A 19,824-nucleotide genomic window follows, 5' to 3' on the forward strand; every position below is an offset into this window, starting at 1 on the left:
CTGTTTGTTTGTGTGTGTTTCTCTCTCTCTCTCTCTCTCTCTCTCTCTCTCTCTCTCTCTCTCTCTCTCTCTCTCTCTCTCTCTCTTGCGCGATCACTTACTAGACACTTCACGGTCTGTTGGAAACAAAACGTGGACGTAGAGTCTGAGAGCTTTACCAGAGAGACCACCAGTCAATCATAGGGAACCTATAGACAAGCAACCTTTCACTCTCGCATGCACACTTATGGAAAATTTTGAGTCTTCAGTGAACCTAACGTGTGTGTTTTTATAATGGGGGAGGAAGGCATAGTTCCACGATTCAGCCCGCACAAGCAGATTTGAACTCAGAATCTCTCACTTGCGAGACAGAAACGCTAACCATCTAACCCACCGTACCAGCCACCCTGACCTACACCCAAGTTAAAACCATTTGCAATGAAGTAAAACATACTTATCAGGGTCCTTATGACTAGCTGTCTGTTGCAATATATTGATGATTGTGTATAATCCATTTTTGATGTGATGATGTCACAAATATTAATTATGTCATTCCCACAGGGCTTCCTGATTGATGCACGACCAGCAAATGCATGCCAGCCCATCGACCCCCCGCCCAGGGACAACTTGACGGGTGCCTTCGTTGTCCTTATCAAACGCTTTGACTGCAACTTTGATATTAAGGTTTGCCCTTTGTCACTGCTTGGACGGGATATGCCTGTGTGAAATACAGTGGTACCTTGACTTATAAGTAGCTGCTGGACGATATGAGGGGTGGGGAGGGGGTGTTCTGCATAATAAATGTTCTTAAAATGACATTACAGTAGATTTTACCTTTTTTTTTTCTTGTCAAACCCACATTCAGATATACCGAGTTTAAAGTTAAATATATTTGTGTTTAAAATTGCCCCACTGAAAATATTTCTAGACAAGAAAAATAGTTTGTCGGGATGTACAATGTGAATTTAAGAAATAAAAACATATTTTTATTATTTGATTTTTTTAAAAAAAACTTACTTCAGATTCCTGCAATTAACCAGGAAAAAATACAGCTCAAAATGAAAACTTTGCTCCTCAAATGAAATCATTGGTTAGCAATACTACAAAAAAAAAATCTAAAAAAAAAAAACAATTGAGCTTTGCACTTCGCAACAGCCCTTTGAGGTACACTTCCAACAGACAAATAAAACACTGTCATCGCACTTCATAAAACCATTTTATTTCTCTTCTTTTATTCTAATTGTGTACATTATAGTGCTATATTTTGCGTTATTGGGGAAAAACTGATTAAACGTGAATGAAATGATTTTTAATGAGCAATTTAAACCTATAAGTCAAGATACCAAGACGCAACACATAAGTTTATATATATTTAACCAGTTTATTTTCTTACTGAAAAACAAATGCATATGTGGTTAAAAAAAGTTATTTCAACAGCCGTGATGTTCCACTTGTCAGTATTTAGTGTTTGAGGTTTAGCTTGTCTGAAACGATAGCACGAAAACAGGAAGTGGGCCCTTCTCTCAACCCGACATACTCCATACCTCAGTTGTTCGTTACTTTGCTCATGACTGTCTTGACTTTTGCAATAGCTGGCAACTGAACAACTTCAAATTCTTTTTATTTGTATTAATTCAGAAAATGACAAGGATTAGAAGGAATTTGATCAAATAAATACAAATGGTTGGCCATTTTCAGACCCTTTCAGACCCTTTTCAAGTACTGTCAATATAAAATGAGGAGCTGGGATTAAATGTGCGGCATCTGAAAGACATCTAAATACGTCTTTGGGAGTGAATGAGTTAAAAAAGTGAAAACAATCCATTGAGGTGTGTATTTGGGTTTTTATCCATCCATGTGCTAGTTTGCAGCCTATTTCCTGGAGGATGGGGAACAGACAATTCTGTGGGATGTATGGTGCTATCGATGCCACGGTGACTCGTAGTCCAGAAATAAATAATGACTATCTGCAACCTAATCCATATCCACAGAAAAAATACTTGTGTGGCACACCCAAGCCCCTTTGACAAAGAGTTGAGGTTATCTAGTTAAGTTAGTGCAACCTTGACATGACAATTGTCAATTTTCCAAAATACATGATGTCCCCTTGGTTGCAGTCTTTTCCTTGTTTTGTCTTCTTCATGCTCTGTTAAAAGTGATCAATGGGGCAGATGTGATGTAAAAGGAGTGGGAGAAAGGGTGAGGGTTAAGCACTGGAAGAGGATGTGTGAATAATTGTTGCGAGATGAGCAAAGCATGCTGGATCTTGGCAGCCTCTCCTCCTCGCCTGTATGAGCTTCACCCATCCTCTCATTCACCCATTCATTCATTCATTCATTCAGATTGTTCTTAGTTTTTTGTTGTTTTTTTTAACACTTGGTTGCTCGGTACATTGGTTAAAGTCGAGCCTGTTTGCCCGTTTCTTTCTTTTCGTCTTTTGTGACTGAACCAATAGTATAGCCTTATAAGGCCTTACTGCAGTACATACGCACACACACAGACAACATTTATTGTTGTAAACCATTTATTCAAGGCCGGGCCACCCCCACCCTCACCACACTAGTTATGCACACACAACACACACACACAGGAATTTGAAAGTCGGGTTTTTGTCAAAATGGCCTCGCATTCCTAAAATCTTTAGATCATTGAGACACAGACACACTGGTTGGAGTGTAAACCAGATTCCATCTCACAAATCTGATTTGCGTTGACACACACACACACGCCTTGATGGTTGCCATTTACACTCCTCACCCTTTTAGTCAGATTAGTGCTTTTGGCTCTATTTATTGTCTGTTCTTGGATGAAGCAAAGCACTACATGGATCACGGACTTCTCTCCAGTAGACTTTTTCCTGTGGTTGGTATTTTATGCTGCCCTGTTAAATATACTTAAAATGAGTTGTGTCTTGTTGGTCTTGTACACACAGATTAATCCTATACCATTTGCCTGTGATCCAGATGTGCTTCTCCTGTTGCATGCACGAATGGCCTTAAGGGGGCAGTGTGGTGTACATATGCAAATACAGATTTGCTGAAAAGAACGAGAGAAGAGTAGTGTTTGAGTTTCAATACTATCGATCGTTTTTCACTGAGAGGAAAGACATTGTGTCTCTAAATACAATTATATTTCATCTTTCTGTATACAGTATGTTGCTGCGCTGTTTGCGGTCGAATATTTGTTCTTTAAAGGTTTGCACTGCGACAGCAATGCTATTTGTTAGCCGGCTTGTGGCGTTCTGCATCTTGTGTGTGAGCATTAACCTTGCAGAGACAAAGCTGTTTTTTGTAAGATAAAGTATGTATTTGGATTCATCTACAACGTGTGTATTTCTCTTTTCTTGTATGTTTAGTTTTACAGTAAACTTTAATTGGAATGCCTGCCAATAAACCATTTGAAGCAAGCACACATGGACTCTTTTTGGAGAACTGCTTGCTATGTGGCAAACGACACACCGCAGGCTCTCGAGGAGGACAGTACAGCATAGTACGTATAAGACGAGCTTGTATTGGGTGTGGTAGTATCGGAGTGCTTTTTGGCGGGGGATGAGCAAGAGCAGCTATCCTTGACTTTGGTGTGCCTGCACTGTAAGAGCTAACAGTGCAATCTACTGTATGTACATCACAATATCTATTTTGTCCCACTTCTATTGCGCTTATGTTTGTATGCATGTGTCAGCATTCAATATTGCCACCCCCATGTTATTTCCAGAGAACCGCCGCCCTAATGCATTAGCTGTTAGCATCCAATGAGTCTACATCATAATGGATCTGTTGCTGTAATGGACAACAAAAGAGACTTGTGTCCACTTAACCTTTGAAGTGTGAGCACTTCCACGCGCTCGTGCGCGTTTATGTGTGTGTGTGTGTGTGTGTGTGTGTGTGTGTGTGTGTGTGTGTGTGTGTGTGTGTGTGTGTGTGTGTGTGTGTGTGTGTGTGGGAAAGAGATGGCATTCCTCCTGATTCTTTTTAGAAAACAAATCTCCAGAGGAAAGGGGGTTGCACTTCCTCGAGCCAGATTTTTTTAATGTATTTCGGGGAGTTGGGGCGGCACATGACATCAGTGACCTCTATGCAGGAGAGGGGAGGTTGAACAGGAAACTGGAAACCCCAACGCCCTCCCCCCCTCTTCTCATAGCGTCCTTTCTCGCTTCTTTCATTGTCAGAGTTGACTGTTCCCCTTGCATGCGCTTTCAAGTCTATACACATTGAGACATAATGTTCTAGTTATGCAACATGCACAGCCGAGGCCAAATGTTTTAACACACAAATTTGCTGGCATTGGACTGACAAACAAGCCAGATTTGAACATTTTCCTTGCCTCGCAATGAAAGTCAGCAAATGTCAGATATCTCCTTCAGCTTAAGGAAAATGGTGAGAGCCTGCAATCGTAAATGTTAAAACTGTTCAGTACTCTTCTGCGTGTGGTCAATACCAAGTTTGGCCAAATTGTGGACTCAGCAGTTGTGACGTGCAACAAAATTAGAGACATTTAGGAAGCAACCTGAAGCTTGCCACAAATAGAGGTGCAACTGGTTGTGTTTTGTGTTTATGTAACATTTCACAGGTCACTTGAGACAATAAAAATGACAAGGAGAAGAGTGTGCAAACACAATGTATTTATCAGATAAGCTAACAAACAGCTAGCCTAGCTTCTCCGATAGCTGTTGTTTTTGTTTGTTTGTTTGTTTTTTAAGTAGTCTTAACATCTACCTTTCATAGGCCAGTCTTGGTACTGTTACTGACATTTTTATGGGTATGGTGTGCTGTGTTGTCTTAAATCCACACTGTGTCTGAGTTGGCAGAACACGTTTTCTTTTTCATTCATTCATTTGCAAAACCAGTATGTGTACTCCACTTTCACCTCTAATAGTGTCTGGTCCGCAGACCTGAGGCATTGAGCAGGTGTGTAGAGGCGGACGAGCTGAGAGAGGTAAAGTGGGGTCAGGCCATTTAAAGATTTGAAAACAAATAATAGGATCTTAAAAAGAACTCTAAACTGTATAGGGAGCCAGTGAGGGAATGCCAGAGTAGTAGTTATGTGCTCCCGCTTACGAGTACCAGTGAAGAGTTGAGCAGCAGCATTTTGGACCAACTCGAGATGCTTCATGGAGGATTGGCCTACTCCAAAGTAAAGTGCATTTTAGTAATCCAGCCGGGATGTGACGAAGGCATGCATTACTCTTTCAAAGTGCTCTTGAGAAAGGAGAGGCTTTACTTTAGCCAGCTGCCTAAAGTGAAAGCACCTGGATTTAATGACGGCTGTTCCAATTTAAAACCGTCCAGTTCAAGACCCAGGTTTGAGACTGTTGGCTTAAAATAAGGAGCCTGGGGGTCAAGTACGCAAGATGGGATGTACAAAGGCCACTGGGACCATATGCCATCACTTCTATCTTCTTTTGATTGAAATTCAAGAAATGTTGTGCCATCCAGGTCTTGATTTCCTCCAGACAGAATAAAAGTGGCCTCAATGATTAACAATCAATCAGTGGTTAACAGAGGAAGTAAAATGAATGATTTCAAGTACTGCCAAACTTCCAAGGTGTTTATAACTCAGTGATCAGAACAGTGTGATCTCCAGGCATAGAATCATTTTTAATGATACAATGTTCAATGAGTGTAAAAATGAGTTGAACTGTTGTAATGTTAATAGTTAAAACAGTGAAAGACACTCTTAAGGTGGAGCTCTCTCTCCTCGACTCTCGTCTTCGCTTCCCCTTAAAGGGGCCGCACCCAGCGAAATAATGATCTTACAAATCATACAGATAGATTACTGCATTGCTCTTTATTCAGGAAAACAGATGTTTTCATTAAATGAAATGATATAGTGATCTCGAGCTCCAGCAAGTTTTAACATGTCAGTCTGTCCATTGAAAGGATGTCTGCAGGGCAACAAAAAAAAGTGCTCCAGCATATCTTTGCTTTGGGTGTGGCAGGGTTACTTCCTCTTCGGTTCTTTATCGTCAGATCAAACATTTGAGACGCTTTGGCTGACTAAGGTGTGGCTTGGCTACAGGGCCAATTTTTCCGCACCAGCTTAATCTGTTTGTGAGTAGAAACCATACGAATCTGCTTTTAGCAACCTAAGTTAACCATTTGTCATCTCACCTTTTATTTATTTATTTTTGCAATAGTAAACCTCATCTTACTGTGTGCACTGGTAGGAAGGCGAATTCTGTTTGTGCTACACTGACCTGCACAGCCCTGGAGCTATGCACAATAACAAACACACACATACAGACCTTGCTTTTATGAACGCGATGATCTGGCTTCCTGCACGCGCTCATTCGGTCTCATGACTTGACTAAGTATGACTACGGCTGACTGGATGAGTGACTCGTGGATGTTTGTGGGTGCTGATTCTCCAAGTTGTGGCAATAAACAGCACCGTCTGCCCCCATGGGTTCGCGGGCGCGCGTGCACACACGCACACACATATGTATTGCCAAACACACATGGTCTTATATGAGTACTTATATGAGAACACATACAAGTCGTATGTAAATTTTTTCCCTAAATATCCATTTTCACAGAATGTGTTGTGTTCACTTAGATTCTGACATGCAGTCAAAACAAGTCCTTTGGTATAAAGGCATACACTGCTGAACTGATAAAAATGATTCTGCGTTTTTCTTCAATGTTACCCCAAGGCGTGAGATTGACATTTCTGTGCATTCTTAAAGCAGCAAGACCTCCTTTACATGTGGTTAAGATATATAGCGCATGGATTCCAAGTTGGAGCCAGGCATGCCAAATGTTCTGCACATGCGTGTTGGAGAATCCAACGACAGCGATGAGTATGATGCGTCGTGCCAAATCTGATAAGCGAAATGATCTCTTTTGACACCCAATACGATAACGGATATGATCGATTCTCTCCATTAACACGGTGGTGCCAGCCACATTAAAATGTGTTGCTGATCTCTGCGGTTACACGGCAAACAAAATAATCAGCTCCAACGGAGTAAAATAACTTTGCAGCTGTACAGGATTATCATGGAACTGGACTCCTCCCTGCAGTTTGCAGGTTTATTGAACCCTTTATCTAATCAGTCGTCTGGACCTTGAAGCTACAAACCTGAGCAAATTCCTCTGAAACTCAAAAGAAAAGGCGGAGAATGGGGGTTGGGTACTGAGGAAGAAGACAAGGGAGGCAAGGAATAAAGGCAGGAGGGTGGTAACATCCGAATAGTGGCTGGGCACACCTGAGGAGATCATAAGAAAAGATAACAGAATGTAATAAATACATGCAAACATTTTTATGGGGGGTAATGTGCGGAAGCCAATTTTGTCAAAACGGTCGGAACACACCGAGCTGCAAAATTCTTACAAAAATGTTTTAACGGGAACACAACGAAACACGAAAGCATGTAGCTTGTCATCAACCAGGGTGAGTTAAATATTTGTTAGCAAGTCAAAATGTTGCTGATGGTGTAGTGATACACACGCCTGACTTGTGAGTGGGCAGCATGGGATCGGTTCCCATTCCGTGACGGTGTGGATGTTGTGGTTGTGAGTGGTTGTTTGTCTTGATATGTGCCCTGTGACTGACTGGCGACTAGTTCAGGGGGTAGTCTGCCTTCCGCCCGAAGTCAGCTGGGAAAGGCTCCAGCAACCCCTCCGCGACCCCATTCAGGATAAGCAGTGTTGAAAATGGATGGACGGATGATGACAAGTCACAAAGTCATCATTGCTTTTAAGCAGGAACAGATACATACTTGAGTTAAGCCTTCTCTATCTGATTTGATAGACTGTAATTGAAGTATGCACTCACACTGTACGCTGTAATCAAACTATCGTCATTGTTATGACGCTTGTGATGACTTCAAACCAGATCATTTGGTCAGCAATTCCAAACGTCACAGTGGCGCGGATCATTTTCATTTTTCGCGATACATCTGATCCAAATGACAGGAAAAAAAAAAAAAAAGAACCAATCTGCGTTGACCTTCATCAGAAAAATGGCAGTGTAACTCACTACGAATAGAAAACAGATGTGACCGACTTGCCAAACTCATCTTCAACTTACTAAAAGCTAGTATGTCCCTATATGACCGGTGTCGTAATTTGGTCCACGTTGCCGGCAATAAGTCAAATTTATTTACAGTGAGGATTGGATAAGACAATTGTAGGAAAGGAACCATAGGTTTGTGCCTATTTGTATGAGTATAGCAGCTGGAGCATTGTGGTGTAAATATAATACACAAGGGTGAAGCACAGAAAATGAGTTGAGAGAATGTGAGCGGAATGAGGATATGGGAGGGATTTTGATCCTATGGCAGAACAAAACAGTGCATGAAGCAACCTGCTCTAGCTGCTGTGCTGCATCAGGGAAGAGATCATGTTGAGAGGAGGAATCTGCCGTTATCATTGACACACACAGACACACACGCGCGCGTACTGAGTTGATGTGGCAATGATCGCTGATGCCATCGGTGGTCTATTTCTACACAGGTGTTGCTTTAGAAGAGTGGAAAAGGCAGTTACTCTGCAAGATGCCGTATTTTCTTGCGCCTTTTACCTTCAGCTTTTTTTTTTTTTTTTTGGTCTCTATGGTATCCATATGGTAAATCCACCCATGGGTCCATGTTGTCCAGTTGTGTTTGTACACATCCACAAGTGCCGCATGGTACAAAAGGAAATATTCTCACAATAAATGAGTTGGATTTTCTTGAAAAAGTCATCGTTAAAACTACTTAAATCATCAATCAAAAATACACATAAAAAAATGAATTTAATAAAGTACATGACTGAATATTTCAGAAATTGGCGAAATAGATTTTAAGTGCTCCAAACTTTTGTGCCGGTGCATATTCCCCCCCCAAAAAAAAAGTTGGGAGCACCAGTGAAAAAAATTGGTTAGAACCCTGGACAAAATAAATAAATACATGAGCAAATGATTTAAAATATAACTCTTTGGGTGTGGCCAAAGAAAAAAAGAAGAACATGAATCATTTTGGACATATTAAACTTTTCAATGTCCTCTTCCACTTTATACTTTTATTATGTTTAACTAAGATACGGATCTCATTCTTGGTAAAATATTTCCACACATTTATATATGGGCCGTCGTGTGCCAGGTGTTACTCAGTGTATTTCATATATTAATGGTGACTGTAGACACCTAATTTTAACCCTTTCATGCACAATTTATGATAACCTACATGTTGATTTTTAGAGATTTAGGGCGGGGGGATTCATCCATGTGGGAGTAACTTTTGAATATCTGTCTACTGCGGTGACCGCCGTACCAGAAAGGGTTAACCTGCCTGCTGCAATCAGACCGGGTTCAGTGAAAATGTATCTTTTACTGTCAGTTGGCTTTCTCCATGCAACATTTTGGTTCATTGAACCAAAGACATGGCACTTCGCTTTCGTCTTACGTACAATGTCTGTCTCAGTTTGTCTGTAATGCAAAGGAGATGGACGAAGAATGGCATAAGGCCTGAATGTAGCAATGAATAACTGCTTGGGAAACTGGTCATTCTGTCAAACCGTACAAGCTACGTCTTAAGTGTAGTTTGACAATGTTTAGAAATGTATAAGAATTTCATGTCTTCCCAGCTCGAGGGTTCCTGCAAACAAATTGTATGGTAACTTGACAAAAAAACGATATGCAGCTCCTATATGATAGTCTGCAAATGGAAGAGCAGCAATGCAGAAATGCGACACAGCGTTGACAGTCCCACAAGCGCATTTTTTTTCCCTCTTTGTGAACTTCCTCTTCTCTTTTACTTATTCTCTCACTTCTGCTCTCCTTTTTGAGCCCTCCCCCCTTTCAGTCTCAGGCATGTATCATATGTCCATATCTCTGCAGAGGCCGAATTCCTCTGCTCAGAGTGCACAAATGGGGCTTTTGTAATCCAGTGACCGATAAAAGACAGTATGTTGTGCAAATGAACATTCTCTGTCACTGTTTCGTCAAAGCGAATTGAATCTTGACACGGTCTATGAATCGACATACTGCTGAGGGTGCTGGCGTCAGCTCTCCTTATCAAAACGCACAGACGCACACACACACACTCACACATCCAGAATTGTGCACGTGTCCGTTATCCAGACAGCGTGCACAGTGGCCATTGATGCATTCAAACAATACACACATATGCAGTCACACTGGCCCGACTGCCATACACAACGCTTCACATATGCGCGCACGCTCAGAGAATTGCGATGACATGGCTCAGACAAAAGACAGGACTGTTCTGCCTAAGCGTCCAACCGTGTCTTTGTGCACACACACACACAGTTGGCACGTCACAGGTCTAAATGGATTGTCTTGCATCACAGCAGAGGATTTTTACAGAGAGAAAACACCCCGGTCCATTTAAAAAATAATAATAATAAAAAATTTTTTGGGTGCTTATTTTCAGTACAAAGTGAATGGGTGAAGTGTGGGAAATGATGATAGCATACAAGAATCAAAGGACAGTTCTTCGGCCAATGAAGATACTTGTTTGAGACTATCCATCCATTTTTTCAGATCCGCTTTATCCTCATAAGGGTCGCGTTCAATCAGCCTGCCATGCATGTTTTTGGAATGTGGGAGGAAACCGGAGTACCCGGAGAAAACCCACGCAGGCCCGGGGAGAACATACAAACTCCACACAGGAAGGGCGGAGCCAGGATCGAACCCATGATCACTGTGTGGTCGACGCGCTAACCACTGGACCACCGGGCTGCCCGTGTTTGAGAATATGATGTTTTAAATCATCGGTTTACATTTTACAGTCCTGAAGAAAACAGCCTCCCTCACTTAGTCAATGCAGGACCACAAATAATTCCAAGAATAGTTTGTGACATCCTATTTCCTTCGCAACATCTGCCATCAGCGGCCCGCTACTACAATAGCTGAACAGGATGCCGTCGCTTCTGTTCCGAATCGGAGCCCCACAGATGGAAACGATCGTCATGACAGTGTGATTCATACAGCTTCCTGCACATTCATGACGCAGCAAACGTTGCCACCGCTGGGAGGACCACCAGGCAACCTTTTTAAAATACAGGACACATTTTTAACCGTACAACCCACTGCGGACATTCTGTCGACAACTTTATACAGCCATTGTGTATTGAAAGTATTGGGACAGCCGGGAAAACGTCATCATTCACCGGTTTTGTCAATTATTCCGGAAGACTCTAATAAGAGGAAATACTCATATACTACTGTCTAAAATACTTGCAATGTAATATGCAGTTTCCCCAAAGCATTTCTTTCCTGCGAGATCAAAGCCAATGGAATTGTTTTAAGCTTTACTGCACATGTCCAAGCCATCAACTATGGGTTTTCTTTAGTGAATGTCTCCTGTGGGTTTCAGAGGGACAAGTATGGGCAAGTTGAGTGTTCATTGCATCGGAGGGAATGCTCTGGGCCTTGGGTGTGTATGAACCAAGCATGTTGTTTCTTGCACAGACTCTTGGGGAATGGGCTGCCCGCACCACGATAGTCTTGCAGAAGTGTCAAATGGTGTTCTACATAATGATCAAGCAACATGCTTTACATTAACAGGCAAATGTTTTCTTCTCCCAGGTCCTCAATGCACAGAAAGCTGGGTACAAGGCGGCCATTGTTCACAATGTGGACTCCAATGACTTGATCAGCATGGGCTCCAATGATCGTAAGTTTACTCGCGCCGTCTCCTGCATAACCATCCGCCATAGCTGCCTGCTCACCAAGCTCGACGACGCTCGAGTTGAGGAATCCCTGTCAAGTCCCAGGATGTTTCTTGGAATGTTGTGATGCCCCGCAGCGGCTGAGCACAGCCTACTTTCGTCACCGTGATAGTATCTGTCCCCTGTCCTCACTTGAAAGGGCGCACCACAGTCATGAATCATCGTGAAGGTGCTTTTTTTTTTTTTTTTTTTTTCCCCTGTTGCAGACCTGCCAAGCATGTTTCTTCTTGTTTCTATGTCGAGACCTGACACATTTAATCATGCCCCCCTTTCACGCCCGCCTGACAGCTCCTGGTATTTTATGATTGTGAAGCTCCTGTGATTGCTGCAAAATCATGCGCAGTAGCTTGGGTCAGATGTGCGGAGGCCACAAATGACATGGTTAACTACAGCTCATCCCTTGCCGTACACCAGGGGTGTCAATCTTATTTTTGTCGTCGGCCACATTTGAGTTACTGTTTCTCTTGGAGGGCCCTTATGACTGAAACCAAATTTAAAAAGTCAATAATACCGGTTCATTCAACGATTGTTTAAGTTACTGTAATGTATTGTTTGGTTACAAGAAAATGCTTACAATATGTCTCATTTATTACATGTGAAATTTTTCAATGTTGGTTTTAGCAAGCATCATGCAAGTTGACATGCTTGATTTGCTCCCGCGCGACACGTAAAATGATGTGGCGGGCCGGATCTGGCCCCCGAGCCTTGAGTTTGACACCAGTGCCTTACACACTGTCCACTTTGCTTGCGCCCACCGCTGCAGACAAGTCAGCTTTGTTTGAATCATGTTCAAGCTTGGCAACATTTTGAGAAGTCACCGCGGTGCTATAAATGGCAATTGGATCTTCAATTTAGATTTTATGTCCGATAGATGGAACACCATTCATTCAAAAGTATGTTTCACACTTTGGATTGAGATTTTCACTTCACAATAATACCGGACAGCCAAACTGAACCGTCTGGGAGAGAAATCCGGTGGCCTTTGCCATAAAAAGGTTCTCATGACTGGTGAACACCCTGGTGTCAGTTCAATGCGTGGAGGAAGCCATGCACCACTTGCTACTCCAATAATGACTGTATTAACACAAGTGCTTCAGTATAACTAGTCTGATAAAGATAAATGGGCTTCAAGTCATTTTTTTAAATTTCTGTGTCTTGTTTGTAGTGGACATAATGAAACAGATTGATATTCCCTCCGTGTTTGTGAGTGAAAAGACGGCCAACTCTTTGAAAGAAGACTACCTGTTTGACAAAGGGTAAGTTGATGTTGATGAAGTGTACGATACAGAAAAAGGCATTTTTAGCAGTTTTTGCGGATCGCTGTCACTCGTTCATTTTGTTTCAGGGGGCGCGTGATCCTCATGCCAGATTTCAGCCTTCCGTTGGAATACTACTTGATCCCCTTCCTCATCATCGTTGGAATCTGCCTCATCCTCATTGTTGTCTTCATGGTAGGTTCTTTTGTCTACATTCCGATTCTCCAATAGGCTGTTGGAAGTCATGCATCTGCGGTTGATTGGTCCACCTTGCACTGACTTAGACCTCAGCGATCAATCTACTCTAACCAGGCTGCACTACTAAAGCGCTAGGATATAATGATAAAGTTACAGAAACCTTTTCTGGTTTCTTTGTCGCTAGATCACAAAGTTTGTCCAAGATCGACACAGGGCTCGGAGGAGCCGCCTCCGCAAAGATCAGTTGAAGAAGCTTCCGATCCACAAGTACAAAAAAGGTCAGTGTCTGTCCTGTTTTTTTTTCCCGCAGGTATGGTAAAGACTGATCTCTATACCGCATGTGCTTTCTCACCATTTGACCCAGATGAGCGTGATAGCAATGCACTCCGACATATCATTCTTCCATTTTGGCGCTAATCGGATTATTATCGTCTCAAAGGGTTTTTTTTTTTCTTTTAAAGCTCTCCCTGGGTGATCAGAGGTATTCCGAGTGGAGAGTGGACACATGACTGATGGTTAAGAATGTGTTGTCGGGCCAAACTGGGAGGAAAGTAGTTTCTCGCTGTTGAGTGGATTGAACAGTCGAGTTTTTTTTGGTGACAAGTAAGCCACACTTTTCCTTTTTCCCTAATTGGGACTGTTCGGTTGATCAAAATTCAGCTCAGGTAAAGACAGTTTAGTCAGCTATGTAAACAGAAAACATAGCAACCATACCAGCGAGAGTGTGTGTAATTTGCCCATCCGTCAAGTAAAACAATAAGCGGCCGTGTGTGAGAGTGTGGTGTGTTCACAATACTCAGAAACAAGAAAGATGACATTCTCTCTTCCGAACATTCTTTTGTCGTAATGCATTTTTTTTTTCCCAGTGCTGCTCGGTATTTTCTTCCCACTCAATTAATTTAAAAGAAAGAAGATATGTCTCTTTCAATCTGGCACCCTTGCGAAAGGAAAGCGGACCGAAAAATAAGACGTGATGGTATTTCTCTAATTAGAGTTTAGACTTGGTAAAGCAGAATGTGACTTGCTGTCCAAGGTTATTTTTGCGCTCTCTCTTCCAAGGGACTGACAATTGTATAGTATGTTAAAGTCAGTCCGGAGGGATAATTAGTAAGTCGTTACCCTACTAACATCATTGCCGAAGTCATTTTTAGCTTCAATTTAAAAAATAAAAAATACCAACGTGCTTGCTGAAAATTGTTTCTCTTGTTCTTCAAAAAATGTTCAAATATGACTTTGGTAACTAAGTGTGATTAAAAAGTCCTCACATTTGCTTGACACGTGAACCTTAAATCTAGCATTAAAACATATCTAAGAAAATTTGGACCAGGGGTGTCAAACTCATTTCACATGGTGGGCCACATATGGCCTCGGTAGATGTCAAGTGGGCCGGACCATTAAAATGATACAATACTTTGCTATAAATAACCAAAACAATATGTCTTTCCTTTGTTTTGGTATAAAGAAGCACAAGAACATTAGGAAAATGTTGAAATTTAATGAACATATCTTTTACAAAACATTTCATGAAGCACCTTACATTTCCTTCGACAAATGTGCAATTTACTTTTATCATTCACATATATGCATTGCAACTGATCCCACTGATTGTACAAACTTTAACAAGTAATGGGTATTGAAAAATATAGTAATGCACTTTAAGATTAAACAAGATTCATAAAGAAAGCAAGTTTTAAAGCATTTACACGTGCATATAAAATCTAAATGTAATCCCTGCCTACACCTTACAAACTAAGGAGAGTGCTATTAAATGTGTAAATGTGAGAGTGCTATTGATAGCGTCTGCTGTCATGGGTCTGTGTCAGTGACGGACTGAGGCTGCTGTTGTCTTCTTCTCTGATCAAAACAGTGTCCCCTTGCGGATACTCAATGAATTGCACCTGATTAAAAATATTAATTCTGTGTCTTTAATGCATTTTTTTCACTTTTACATTATCCTGCGGGCCTGATTGAACCTACTTGCGGGCCGGTTCCGGCCCGCGGGCCGTATGCTTGACACCCCTGCTTTACATAATCATCCCGCGGGCCGGATTAAACTCCTTTGCGGGCCGGATCCGGCCCGCGGGCCGTATGTTTGACACCCCTGATTTGGACCAAACCGGACCCCTTGGTGCAAAACAAGGCGATTGAAAGACAATCTGAACTCCACACAAGAAAATGAAGCAACAGATGAGAAACTCCTGTAATCAGGATATTGCTTTGCATTGCAAACGCACATTTTATTTGGGTTTTTATTTGATTGTGACTCTTAGAAAAGACAACGGTGCAGCTACTTTGGTCCCTGCAGGGGATCTTTTAAAAGCGAGTCGCATAATAAGGAACTCCCTTGTAAATCTGCATATTGAGGAGGCCATGCTGCTCTTTCCCATGTGAGCCAAATGCAGCGTGAGTGCTCAGTGGCTTTCTGCATCGGTCTGATGAGACTGCTGGGCGGTGGGAGTTTTTTTTTGTGGGGGTGGGGTGTCGGGGGTTGCTGCAGTCCTGCCAGCTGAATCAGAGTATTTGGTGACAGGGAGGAGACACCAAATGTGAACCTAATCACATTTAAAGCAGGCTTGCTTGGAAGCAAACCAAATGATGACTTAAGAGTACGTAGGGGGCCCACGAGTGAGCAATGTGATGGGATTCATTAGTTGGTGCTTATTTGATGAAGACCGTTAGAGGAGCCGGCGAGTCGAAAACATACAAAGCAAAGCAGGAATTAGCCATTGGAGGTTACTTGGATCCAGGTACTGACAGTTTGGGACCAGGCAATGTCATTCAGTCATTAAATCAATTATTTATATTACATTTTAATGAGCTAGCTGTTATGTATACTGGCATGCATTATAAAGACAAATGTCTAATATTTAGGCTCGCACATGGTGCTGAAAAACAAATGATTTGAGAGAGCCCTTGCGATGATTAACAGACTAAATTTGTGTGTTGCAAACCGGTACTAATTTGTAATTGATTGTACGTTCCAGAAAAATTAACCTTCAAAAACAATGACATTTAGTGTTGAAACATTACGAAACAGTCATGCAATCAACTAGGAGTGAACAGGTAAGTGAATTAAAATCGACATCGCATTGTAGTGGAATGCAATTTCCAAATCTCAAAGGTTTGCAATTTTGAAGAAAACTTAGGGATTCATTTTTTTAAACTATATGTATATACAGTGAAACTCCTCTACAACGAAACCTACATGGGTGAAAATACCCACTAGTGTGAAAAAATCTTCATGCATGAAAGCCATTCCCACTTTTTTGCTCCCCCTACAACGAAAAGTCCCCCTGTTGCGTAATACGAAATCTTTTTCTCTGCCCTTACCTCGCAACGACATTCACTACAACGAAAACAAGCCTTCCGCAAAAGTCTAATCCAACCTCAGCCTGCCACAGCCACGCAGTCCTGCTTCGCTCCGAAACAGCAACAGCAACCACCACACTGGTTTTCTACATGCTCAGTAGTACAGGAAGTGTTTGTTATTGTTAGTTTCAGACGCAGCACGAATGTTGCATTGCTAAAATGGCCACAAAACGGACCTTTGCAGACCAAGGAGTTAAGAAAAGAAAAGCTTTAATACTTGAAGACAGGATAAAAGTAAGAAAAATGAAAGATGGAGGAAGCAAAGTAAAAGACATTATGCAAGAAAGACATTATGTAAGTGAAACAGAATGCTGATTGTAAATTTCGCAATTTCTTTCCCGTTTTTTTCTTTCTACGCTGGCTATATCAAGTGTAGGCTCATACTTACGCACTATTGGGATAAAAATAAAGAGTACACATATACATTTTGTGTGTGTGTGTGTGTGTGTGTGTGTGTGTGTGTGTGTGTGTGTGTGTGTGTGTTTACATCTGAGATAAAATTTGCTATAGTGAAAAGTCCCCTGTTGTGAAAGATTTCTTGCTCCAAACATGATTTTGTTGTAGAGGAGTTTGACTGTATATATATTTATTTATATGGTGTGAGGACAGCACTGTGGTCGACCGGTTAGCACGTTTGCCTCACAGTGCAGACTGCAGGGTTTGATTCCGGCTCCGGCCTTCTCGTGTGGAGTTTTGCATGTTCTCCCCGTGTCTGTGTGGGTTTTCTCTTGGAAGTCCGGTTTCCCGCCACATTCCAAAAACATGCTTGGCAGGTTAATGGAACTCTCTAAATTGTGCCTAGGTGTGACTGTGATTGCAAATGGTTGTTCGTCTGTGTGTGCCCTGCGATTCGCTGGCAACCAGCTCAGGGTGTCCCCCGCCTACTGCCCTAAGACGGCTGGCACAGACTCCAGCACACCCGCGGGCGTATACATTGCGGGCTGTTCGAATTTGGATGCTCCATTGAAAAACACTTTTCAACAAAAGAATGAGAGAGAATTTAATTTACACAATGCGCTTCCAAAAAATTGGCAAAATGGACCAAGTGTCACATTTCCATAAATGGTGTACAGTCCGAAGGTGGTGTACAGTGGAAGTCTATAGTGCCCGTGTAATCGGTGCACAATAGCAGCATGAGACATAGGATCTGTGTCAATACACTGGATTATGTAACGGCAGCTGCCGCGCCTGTCAGCGTCGCGCTGCCATTTTAATATCTTTGGTTGCAGTGTGATTGCAGAGCCTTGCATCATCCTCGCTCAGCTTTAGTGTCAGCCTATTCGGTGGACAGAATCACCAACTTCTGTTTATAGCAAGAGGTCGTGGCACATATTTGAAGGTCCCTCCTTCTCAACGCTGACCTCTATCTTGATGATTGCGCGCGCGCGCGCACACACACACACACACACACACACACACACACACACACACACACACACATACACGATGAACAGAGCAGCTGCAGTGTTTCACGACACGGGCACAGAGCAGCGCTCTGATTCAACGACACATTACACACTTCTTCCACTGAGTCTCCTTGCTCGCACGCTTCACACTGCTCATCTGAAGTTCAGTGGGACAGCGTGGCTCCTTCGAGAGACGAGAACGCTGCCGCAGGGCTAGCTGAAGAGAGAAAAAAAAAGTCAAAAGGAGGGGACATGAATTGCGATGACTCCTATGTGGTTTTTATTAGTCCGTTTTCAGGAATGCCGGGAATTTTAGATGTGGCCAAAATGCCTTTTGAGAGTGTCCAGGGAGGAAAGAAAAACTTTTAGGCAAATTAAAGCACACTAATATGTAGGGCAAAATGTTCTAATGAGCTCCAATGGAATACCTTGCTCTTGGGGAACGATACAGTATCGTATTTGCATGTACAAGTGTTTGAGCACACAGTTTATAATTCCTTTCCCGTCTTAAAAAAAAAAAAAAAAAGGCACCAGACCAGTTTTTCGAGTCTTAAGAAAGACTGCGCAGGTTTCATGAATATCAACTTCCTGTTTTGGTCTTTGGGTGGTTAGGTTTGCAGGTGGGGAAATGCAATGCTTGCACATGACGTGCATCGATAATTGAAACCCCAATTTTACACGCGGAAACAATTAACTATGAACAATTCTCTTGTAGTTTTCACTAATCTAGATCGAAAAATAGTTAAATAAATGAATACTAGTTAAATAAGTGAATACGTGTATTGGGTTATTATTGTGGTTCTAGTTGTGGTTTGCAGTGGTGTGGAACGTTATTGTATCAAGACATGTTGTCAGTGCATTGTTCAATAAATACCTTTCCATCAGTGTCAACATTATTATTTTTGAACAGCAAAAATAATTGATATAATAAAGGCCTTGTAACGGATTTCTTGGGATTACTAATGTCTGCCCATACATCAGAATGATTGTGATTTATGGGTGTTATTTACACAACTACAGAGAGGTCGGGCATTTGGTGGGAAAAGGTCTTTATACAAATACGTCATTATATTGTTCCACAAATTAATAACGATGCTTTATTCAAGTCAATGGTCAGCATGCAACTGTGCCTCGTGTGTCATCTGAATTCAGTTTTCTCTCTGTATCTTAATAACATGACCAAAAATGATAAAAACAGATTGAATAAAAATAAGAATAAGAATTTTGAAAATCGTACATACGGAGATAGCTGCATTTTGTTAGTGCAACTTGTGCTGACCAACACATCAGAGGATGTAAAAACTTGGACATGATGGTGGACAACCTAGATGGCCCTGTGCGTTGAATTTGAAATCTGTTCAAGATAGTTGCCAGTTACTTCAGCCGCCATTACTGATTCTGAAGGCGACAGCAACACGTAGGGGCTGAAATTTGGACAAAAACACCTGACATCCACATACGGGTGCATTAAAAAGAGAAAGGCTACAAAATGACGACGATAGACTGTTGGGAATAAATCCATTCCACTTCTTAGAACAAAGATTCGAATTTAGCTTGTAATGTGTAAAATGATATGGAAAGTTGCGCAGGCAAGTCAGAGTGAAAAACTGTAAGACTGCACTTCTGACAGACTGTATCGGTGCTGCTCTTCTGGTTAGCAACATGGTTCAAGTGGGCGCCGCATTTGACTCTTGAGTGGTCTTGTGGTGAATAATAGTGCCACCTGTTTTTATCCTTTAGGGATAAATGCGCCTATTTTGAGTATATTACACAACCAGGGATTTAAATGAGACCTGGTGTTTGTTGGAGTGGAGGCCACTGATTTTGGGAATGTGCTCCTGTATTTACTTTTACCTCCACACACAAATAAGCTCCTCAACTCAAGTAGACACTTCCACGGAGGGGAATGGATCTTTCAATTGATTGAGTTCATGGATCCTA

The 19,824-nt window shown here is 41.9% G+C and overlaps 1 protein-coding gene and 1 long non-coding RNA gene across 4 annotated transcripts in view; one reads left to right on the plus strand and one right to left on the minus strand.

Moving 5' to 3' along the window:
• Window positions 1-19,824, plus strand: part of rnf13 (ring finger protein 13) — a 29,925-nt gene that overhangs the window by 7,148 nt on the left and 2,953 nt on the right. For all 3 annotated transcript variants that reach the window (XM_019875273.1, XM_019875275.1, XM_019875274.1), the window contains exons 4-8: window positions 541-663; window positions 11,512-11,599; window positions 12,820-12,910; window positions 13,000-13,105; window positions 13,293-13,386. In XM_019875273.1, coding sequence (XP_019730832.1) covers window positions 541-663; window positions 11,512-11,599; window positions 12,820-12,910; window positions 13,000-13,105; window positions 13,293-13,386 — 502 coding nt within the window. The remainder of the gene's footprint in view (window positions 1-540; window positions 664-11,511; window positions 11,600-12,819; window positions 12,911-12,999; window positions 13,106-13,292; window positions 13,387-19,824) is intronic.
• LOC109519027 (uncharacterized) lies at window positions 5,156-12,141 on the minus strand. The gene is made up of 3 exons (XR_002168865.1): window positions 11,655-12,141; window positions 7,060-7,186; window positions 5,156-5,863 (listed from the first exon to the last, which is right to left on the minus strand). It is a non-coding gene; the product is annotated as an uncharacterized LOC109519027 (long non-coding RNA).

This window comes from Hippocampus comes, unplaced genomic scaffold, assembly GCF_001891065.2.
Source record: "Hippocampus comes isolate QL1 unplaced genomic scaffold, H_comes_QL1_v1.1 scaffold132, whole genome shotgun sequence".
Lineage (NCBI taxonomy): Eukaryota > Metazoa > Chordata > Actinopteri > Syngnathiformes > Syngnathidae > Hippocampus > Hippocampus comes.